The following is a 9,359-nucleotide window of genomic DNA, read 5'->3' on the forward strand; positions in this document are numbered from 1 at the left end:
CCTTCCCAGGCAGCCAGTCTCAAACTCCCCTGGCCACTCTCACCCCCACTGACTTGTGCTGATGAACAAGGGAAGCTGAGTGGACAAACTCAGGCGGGCGGGTGGGGACTAGCCAGCCACACCCAGAGGTGGAAAAGGCAACTGGCCCTGGGAGGGCGCCTGTGTCGGAATCTGCTACACAAGTAGCTGAGAAATAACTACTACCGGTTGTCTTTGGGCAATGAGGACACAGCTTGCTTATTACAAAATATTCTTTATTGATAAAATAGCTCGGACTTTAAAAAAAAATAAAAACCTGCATATCACAAGGAGACACCAGCAACAACAGCAGGGGTCCCGTGGGGGCACACGTGAGACTAGTCAGCAGATGACACAAGTCAGCCCCGCCCCGGGCCCAGTCTCACACTGAGACCAGGGAATGAGCTGGATGGCCTCCTGCCCCAGGAGCGACGCTGGTCCCCTCCGTTCTCTCCAGCCCAGAAAACTCCCCCGGCATCCCTCCAGATCCAGCCAGGCCCATCGGCATGCCACCAGTGCCTGCGCTGCTCAGCCCAGCCCCCAAGATGAGATGCTCACCGGCCTAATGGCAAAGCCAGGCATACCCGTGGGGAAGGCTGCGAAACATCCTCCCAGAGCTCCCAGTTGTTCCGGGAGGGAAGGGAGAGGGGACCAAGAGGAAGAGGCCCCTGGAGTCCCCTCAGTGGGTCTGAGACGGGCAGACGGCGCCCACCAGGGGCAGCATCAGCTATGCATCACACGGGTCCACATGGGGCTTCAGTCCAGCCTGGGGACTCCAGTGGGAGGCCCCCCAGGAGTCCACGGGGCCCCTACCCACCTGCTCCAGCCCCAGCACTCCACCACACACTCTCGTCTCACACCATTCCCTCTCGCAGTGGGTATCTTTAGCGATCTTGGGGAAACAGTCGCCAGCTTGATGACAAAAGATTTCTCCCCCACTGTGGGGGAGGGGGGCCCAAGCCAATGAAAACCCTCTTGGTGTTGCAAGTGAAATGTTAAGACATTGTCATGCAGCATAATAACTCAAATCTTTGCAGGCTTAAAAACACATTCTCAAAGAGATCTTTGAGCTGAAACTGTGGTTCTGTCTGCCACTCCCCACTTCCAGTTTAGGGTAGGAATTCACACCCCAGGCATAGAACAAAAGTCTACAGGAAGACAGGCGGTGGTAAACACAGAAAAGGGGGTTTTTTACATTACTGAAAATCACATTTTCTGGTTCTCTAGTGTGTTACCCCATGGAGCACAACACTTTCAGCCATGCCTTTCATCTCCCGGCGGCAAGTAGGCAGCAAGCTATTGTCACCCCAGTTTTTGCAGGCGGTGAACGCTAGTGATCAGGGCTCTCCCGTCGAGGAGGAGGCCAGGCCTCCAGACCACCCCACTGAGGCATCCACACACCCACCTGCCTTCCAGAGGGGCGCCGAGTGAGGGAAATGATACAAGATTCTGGTTACAAACCCAAAAGCAGGACGAAGGCGAAGAAGGGCCCAAAGACAGTTCCAGCCCATAAACCCCCACCCAGTGCCTCATCAGGATCTGGGCACCCAACACAGATGCCTGTTGTCATTTCTGCCTCTTCCTCAGCAGCAGGCCCTCCTGGAAAAAGTGGCAGGCTGGCTTCCTGCTATTTTCCAGGGGAAGAAGAGAAAGGAATAAAACACCGAGAGCAAGTAGTCAACCAGAAGACATGAGGTTCTCAGGGAAGGGAAGCCCACCACTGGTTGGCAGGGGTCTGCAGTTCTGGGAGGGGAGCCCAGAACATTCAGCTACATTCAGGATGGGCCAAGCCTCGTCCATCTGCCCTTGCACAGGCAGTGGGTGGAGAGATGGCTCCCCACAGCCAAGCCAGCAAGTGTGTGTGTGTGTGTATGGGTTAGTCGCTCAGTCATGTCCGACTCCTCGCAACCCCATGGATTGTAGCCCCCAAGGGGAGCCTTCAAATAGACCTCCTGAACCTCCTAGGGGGTCCCCAGGATGAGGCTTCAGGAACAGGAAGGGACCAGAAAGCCCCAGGGAGGTGGCCACCTAAAACAGGCTGGCGGGCTCACCAGGCCGTCTGGGTCCACTGGCGGCACAGGATCCTCCGGAAGGCACGGCGAAAGTCCTGGTTGAAGATGGTGTAGATGACGGGGTTCAGCGAGCTATTGCAGTAGCCGATCCAGAAGAAGAACTGGAAGAGGCCGTGGGGCACCTTGCAGTGCTGCGGGCAGATGGCACCCAGGCTGTAGCTGAAGAAGAAAGGGAACCAGCAGAGCACGAAGACGCCGATGACCACAGCCAGCACGAAGGTGAACCTCTTCTCCCGGCTCAGCTGTGTCCGCCGCCGCCACCACTGCACCCCCGCAGGGCCTGTGCCCCTGCCCAGGAGCACCTGGCCACGCAGGGTTGCCAGCACCCGGGAACCCTGTGGCTTCTGCAGAGGCGGGCTGCAAGCTGAGGCAGGAGACGCTGGCAAGGCCTGGGGCTCACAACCCTCCTCTTCCTCCTCCTCGACCTCCTCCTCCAGAGATGAACCACAAACCCCTTCCTTCTGACCCTGGCCTGAGTTGGGGATGACAGGCCAGCTGGGTGGCAAGGCAGGAGTGCCAGGGTCTTCAGGGGTCTCCCCCTCACCCTTCTCCCCTGGGCGAGGTTGGGAGCATCCGCTGGCCTCTCCAGGAGTGGCCAGTTGAGAGGCCAAGGTTGGCAGTCTGGCTGAGTCTGAAACTTCCCCCGGGACAGGGTGTGGCTGCTTAGACGCCCTCTCCCCAGGCCCCCCTTTGGCCCTGGGGCTTCTGCAGTGGCTGCGCTTGGCGATCAGGTAGATGCGCAGGTAGACCAGAATCATGATAAGGCAGGGTGCAAAGAAGGACCCAACGCTGGAGGCCAGAATGTACCAGGCCTCTTGGTTGAGCTTGCACTGAGGGCGGGCTAGGGGCTGGGGGCCCTGGTCGCCCTTGTAGATGAGGGGCGGCAGCGAGATGGCAGCTGCGATGAGCCACACGATGAGGATGATGAACTTGATGCGGCGCGGGGTGCGCTTGGAGTTGTACTCCAGGGCCCGGCTCACGGCCCAGTAGCGGTCGAGGCTGATGGCACACAGGTGCACGATGGAGGAAGTGCAGAAGAGCACGTCGAGTGCCAGGTACACCTCGCACCAGGTGCGCCAGAAGTACCAGTAGCCCAGCAGCTCGTTGGCCAGCGAGAAAGGGATGATGAGGGTGGCTACCAGGATGTCGGCGGCGGCCAGCGACACTAGGAACAGGTTCTGCGGGGCGCGCAGCGAGCGGCTGGTCAGCACAGCCAAGATGACCAGCGCGTTGCCGAAGATGGTGAAGAGGATGAGGAAGGTGATGACCGCCGCGATGGCCGCAGTGGCCTGCACCGAGTAGGGTTCCTGGTGGTCCATGGCGGGGCCAGACGCCTCCAGGGCGGGCGCTGCTCGCCCCAGCGCGCGCACAGCCGGCGACGGCGCTGTCCCACCCAGGTCGGCTAGACGAGGGGGTCGCCCCCCTAGTGGTGCTAAAGGCGCTGAAGCCCCATGGCCAGGCCGAAAGGGGTCGGGGGACGCCCCGGGGCCGGTCACGGCCCTACTACATCCTGGTGTGCCGGCGCCCGGCGCCCCTGCCGTCCGCCCCAGAGAAGTTTACCAAGTTGTCCCTCTGAGGTCTCCGCCCCGCCGGGAATCAGGGGAAAGTTGCGCCCTGACGCGGGGAGGCTGCTGGACTCACGCTGGGGCGCGGGGCCCGGCCGGCCGGGCAGGGGGTGCGCAGCCGGTTCTCGGAGGAGGCGCGGAGGCCGACCCGCTCCCGGAGCTCCTGTATCCCGGAGCCGCGCCTGCAGGCAGCACGCCGCGGCCGGGGAGTGGGGAGGAGAGCAAGCGCGGCTGGAGGAGGGAGGAGACTGGAGGCGGGAGCGGGAGGAGGAAGGGAGGCGGGTCGGGCGGGGCGGGGGGGCACCCAGGGTGGGTGGAAGGTGCGCCTCGCTGGGGGGCGCGCGGGCCGCTGCCTGCCCGCGCCCCCGGCCTCCGCTCTGCCTCCCCTACCCTTTTCCTCCCGGCCTCCACCCTGCGGCAGGTCAGAGAGGCCCGGCGTCTGGGGTCTTCGGGACCGAGGGAAGGATGCTGGCAGAAGTGGAAGGGTCGGTGCACGAAAGGAGCCGGGACGCGGCGCTGGCAGGTCCGCGGGCACAGAGGCGGGATGTCTCTCCTGCGGATTGCGCGGCTCGGGCCGAGCCCTCGGGTCTAGAGGGGTGGGCGCAAGCAGATCTTCCCTCCCCGCCGCCCAAGAGCTCCAGGGAGAGGGTGGGTGGGTGTGTCGGGGCTCTGGCGCATCATAAACCACACGCGCTCCCCGGAGCCCGGGAGGCCAGAAGCCGAACGGAGTGCGTGAGGCGAGCGGGGAGACCCTTCCCCAAATGCTTTTCCGCCCCGACTGGACTCCGTCGGGCCTGCGGACCCCGAGGAGGCGCGCGTAGCAAGGTAGCGAGCGCCCCCTGCCGCCGCCCGCCTGCGAGCTCGTTCTCTGCCACCGGGGACCCGCATCCTCACTGCGTCCTGGGGTCGCTGAGAAGGCTCCCAAGCCCAGAGGGTCAAGCAAGTGGTCAAAGCCTGGGATTGCCGACTTCAGCTTTCCTGTGTCTCCTGCAGATGCCTCAATTTCCCTTATTAAGGGCAAAGAGGTAAGAAAAAATTGGCTTGGACTCAAGTCTCAGCAACACCTGAGACTCAGGCGGGGGAAGGGGGTTGGGGGCGGGGGCGATGTCGGGCAGGTGCAAACTCCCTACCTCGTGACCAGGAGGAAGAGGATGTCCTCTGGTGCAGAGCGAGGAGATCTAGTCAAAGGCGGGGTCTTTTGACACAGTTTCTCAGACAGTAGAGAATCTGCCTGCAATGCAGGAGACCCAGTGTTCCATCTCCGGGTCAGGAAGATGCCCTGGAGGAGGGCATGGCAACCCACTCCAGTGTTCTTGCCTGGAGAATTCCATGGACAGAGGAACTGTTGGGCTACAGTCCATGAGGTTGCAAAGAGTCAGACATAACTGAGCAAGTAACTTTCATTTCAGAGAAAATGTAGGTTTCGGGGGCAGCTTGCAAGGGAAGAGCTGTGCAGTGACCCCCTCCCTGCTCCAATCTTGCTGACTCCTTGCCCCATGCATGCTGCACACCCCTCTTGAAGTGGGAAAGTACAGCTGGGGTAAGAAGAAACTTCCGATTAAGCACATATTCAGTCCTGTCTGACTCTGCGACCCCATGGGCTGTAGCCTGCCAGGCACCTCTGCCCATGGGATTTCCCAGGCAAGACTGGAGTGGATTGCCATTCCCTTCCCCAGATGATCTTCCCCACCCAGGGATCAAACACAGGTCTCCTCAATTGCAGGCAGATTCTTTACCATCTGAGCTACTAGGGAAGCCCAATTAAGCGCATACCCCACCCTGCCTGCCTTCTGGCCTCAAAGTGCTTCAAAGGACAAGGGCTCCCCACGCACCCTCCTCCTACCCACGCTCCCTGTGGCCACTGCCAGCAGTGCCAGCCTGGAGAGCTTCAAGGGCATTTTTTCACTGTTTCCAGAGCCTTTAATGCTATAACCCCGGCCTAGACCCAGCCCTCATATTTCTAGCCCACAGCTGTACAAGGCATCCTCCCTATAAATAAGCATCAATCCACTTCTGAAAGTAGGGCTCCTCCGACGGACATGGCCTTGATCCAGCATGCCTGCTCCATCTTCATGGGAGCAGAGAGTGTGGCCTCAAGGTGCCCACGGTGTCTCACCCCAGCCAGGCTCAGGAAAGGTGGTATCCGCCCCCACCCCCAACACGGGGCAGGACTGAGGGGCATCTCCCTTGATCCTGGGCTCTCCCTGCCTCCTGCCAGCCGCTCTGTTAGACGCGAGTGCCCACAGGCTGGTGGGGAAGGTGCTGCCTAGGCTCGATTGGAGAGGCAGCCAGCCTCCCTGGTCCCCTCCAAAGACAGGTGTCATATACGCATCCTTCCACTTGCTGGGCTTCCACCCCAGGGTCACCAGGGATGGGGAGGAGTCATCAGACCCTTTGCTGAGGAAGGACCGATGGATGGCCATTAGCGCCTGGGAATCAGACACTTGAGCAAATTCCTGCCTATCCCTGTGGTTCCCTGCCCCATGTTCTCTGTCCCACGGCAGGGAATCTGAGCACTCTGGTGGCCCAAATAGGCTTTGAGAAGGACTACTTCTCATCCTCTCCAACCACTGTCAGGCTGGGGGGCCAGTGGGTATATCCCCGGACACTGCAACTCACAGCAGCTTTTTGTCTGCTGTCCTGTTTTCCTTGAAAGGCCAGGCCTCCAGGGCTCTGCAGAACTGCGGCCAGGGCTCCTCAATCCCACCCCGCCCCACTCTCCCCATGCTGATTCTCACCTGGGCCTTCCCCGTAGGGGTAGCTCCACATCCACCCACCCTGGGCCCTGCTGGGTACCACCCTTGGTTGAGGACAGCCAGAAAGAACCCACAGGAACCCACGAGGCTCAACCAACAGCCAGGCTCTGTGTCACCTGCTGCCATCCCCCAGCCCCACCCAGCCCCAAGACCAGCGGCTGGCTCTCCGGGCAGTGGGGGCTGTTACATAACTCAACTCCCCACTGCTGTCTGCCATCACCTTCTCCCACACACACACCCCTTCCCCAGCTGCCTGCTCCCCCGAGCCCTTTGTGAGTCAGAGCCTCAGGCTGCAGCAGGGCTTCCTCCAGCCCTTCCCAAACCAGCTCTGACCCACCAGTATCATCCTGCTCCACCAGGGCTGGCAGAGCTCAGCCCCAGTCCTGCAACCAGCCAGCAGCAGCTGCTACTGTTACTGCCAGCTGCGTGTGAGGGGGAGGGGGAGGCGGTGACAGGCTCTGGTCTACCTCCCGTCCCGTACCAGGCTACGTGCTGGTGCCTGGATGTGCCCTGAGCGCCCACATCTCCAGTCCTTTCCAGGGACTGTTTGCTCTGCCAGAAACACTCTCCTCACCCTTCTTTCTGTGCTTGGCGGAGCCCTATTTTCTTTTCAAGGACCGTTCACCCATCACCATGTCTCAAGCAGAGGGAGATACCCTGTCCTCCCTTGGTGCCACTTTCACGCCCAGAACACTATACCACAGTGGGGTCTGATGGCCTGTGGTACCACCTGTTTCATCAGAGCAGACGTCCCTTCTCTGTCCGCAGTTCCTGGCCAAAATTGTTGAAAAGTGAAGAGCAATGGCAGTAGACATCAGCAGATGAAATACACATAAGCTTTTTTCAGACAGGTGGTGCCCAGATGAAGGAACCCCCAGGGATGTCCTTGAAAAGAGGGCCATGGTGGAAAGGTGACCTAGTAGCATCTTTTCCAAAGAAAGGGGAGACAGTTGTCCCATCCTGGCCATGAGAGCACAGCAGGAGATGCACCATGTTAGCTGGAAGCCCAGGAGCTTCTTCAGGTCCAAAAGGCAAGACTGGCCCCACTGACTCCTGGGCCAGGACACCAGCAGCTCAAGCTGCTGCACTTCCTGCCCTGAGAGCCCATGGGGGCGATCCCCAACCAGGCTGCACCCACCCCCAGCCTTCCCCAGAAGCCCCAGCCTTCTGAATCCCCAGGGACCTTACCCCTAGACCACCCTGTACCACCCAGCCTCCCCACCTCCCCAGACCCCTGAGCCATGCCCTCTGTGATGTCAGTCGGTCATCCTCTCTCCCTGCACCATACCCCGCCCGACAAAACCCCAACCCTGCTCAAACCTAAAATCATCCATCCTGCCTTTGACCAAGCGGCTGCTTTTTCCAGAGCAAAACGCTCACTTCATCGACTGGCTTCACTTTAAATTCGTGACCACAGATCTCCAGACGTTGCTAGTGTGGTCACTTCCCCACGCCTCAGAATCGGCATTCGTCTCCTGCTCCTCTTCCTGCCTGCGCCCTCCTCGCAAGCTGTGGCTTTGCCTTCTATTTAAGAGAAAAGGGAAGCCAACCCACAGGCACACATTCCCTACACACCTCCCTCCGAGCCGTGTCTCGGCTCTTGGGGCAGGTCCTCTGCACACACCCTGGACCTCGAGTCCTCTTGTGTCCCCCAGGAGTCTGCTCTGTTGGTTATCCCTTCACCAGCTGTCACTCCCTCCAGTCTACGGGCCAGCCCCCTTTTTAGGAAGCCTCCACACCCTGTGTGTACATGTGTGTGTGTGCTAAGTCACTTTGGTTGTGTGCGACTCTTTTGCGACCCTATGGGCTGTAGCCCACCAGGCCCCTCTGTCCATGGGATGGATTCTCCAGGCAAGGATACTGGAGTGGGTTGCCACGCCCTCCTCCAGGGGATCTTCCTGACCCAGGGATCGAACCTGCATCTCTTACATCTCCTGCATTGGCGCTGGGTCACCTGGGAAGCCCCTGCAGCCTCCAGCGTCTTGTGTGCCTGGTCACTGCCTCTAGCCCCTCACATTCTCCCCTTCACCCTGTGCTCAGTCTGCTCCTGGGCGTCGCTCATGGCTCCACATCACCAAGTGCCAGGCTGGCTTGTGCGTCCTGCTCCTGCTCAGTTTCTCAGCCGCATTTTTACGATGGACCCTTCCCCAGGGGACACTCCACAGGCCCTGCTCCCTCCTAACAGGCCACTCCTCCGCAGCTACCTTTTCCTCTCCCAAGCCCCGAATCAGAGAGTCTCACTAAGACTGGTTCCCTTCCCAAGGACGCTGGGCGATGTCTGGAGACACTTTTGACTCTCACCACAGGAGGCAGGAGGTTGGTACTGGCATCTAGTGGGGAGAGGCCAAAGATGCTATCAGAGCACCTTACAAGGTCCAGCACAGCCCCTCTCCCCAGCGAAGACTCATCAGTCAGAAAATGCTGCTAGGGCCAAGACTGAGAAACTGCACCGGTTCTGTCCTGGGATCCTTTCCTTGTGCACCTGAACTCTTCTTGGGGAAGCTCATCCAGCCCCTGGTACCCACCTGGATGCTAATCAGTCTCCAAAGCACATCCCCTGCCCTGAACTGCAGACTCACTCAGCCCACACACTTCCTGACCCACCCATTTGACATCCAGTAGCCCCCGACTTACCTGGTGGCTCAGCTGGTAAAGAATCCACCTGCGATGCAGGAGACCCAGGTTCGATCCCTGGGTTGGGAAGATCCCCAGGAGGAGGGCACGGCAACCCACTCCAGTATTCTTGCCTGAAGAATTTCACGGACACAGGGGCCTGGCCGACTACAGTCCACAGGGTTGCAAAGACACGACTGAATGACTAAGCACAGCGCAGCCCCCGACTTAAAACACCTATTTCCCCTGAACTCTCTCCCTTCAGTTCTTAAGGCTGAGATGCCTTCATCCCCTGCTCATCCAAAACACACTCCCAGAGCACCCACTTTCGCCCT

General features: G+C 60.0%; 1 protein-coding gene across 1 annotated transcript; it reads right to left on the reverse strand.

Moving 5' to 3' along the window:
* Positions 1-233: 233 nt before the first annotated feature.
* Positions 234-3,410, reverse strand: ADRA2B (adrenoceptor alpha 2B). Its single transcript, XM_020890431.2, has one exon. The coding sequence runs from the start codon at positions 3,407-3,409 to the stop codon at positions 2,066-2,068; it is 1,344 nt and encodes a 447-aa protein (XP_020746090.2). The 5' UTR covers position 3,410; the 3' UTR covers positions 234-2,065.
* Positions 3,411-9,359: the final 5,949 nt, after the last annotated feature.

This window comes from Odocoileus virginianus, chromosome 2, assembly GCF_023699985.2.
Source record: "Odocoileus virginianus isolate 20LAN1187 ecotype Illinois chromosome 2, Ovbor_1.2, whole genome shotgun sequence".
Classification (NCBI taxonomy): domain Eukaryota; kingdom Metazoa; phylum Chordata; class Mammalia; order Artiodactyla; family Cervidae; genus Odocoileus; species Odocoileus virginianus.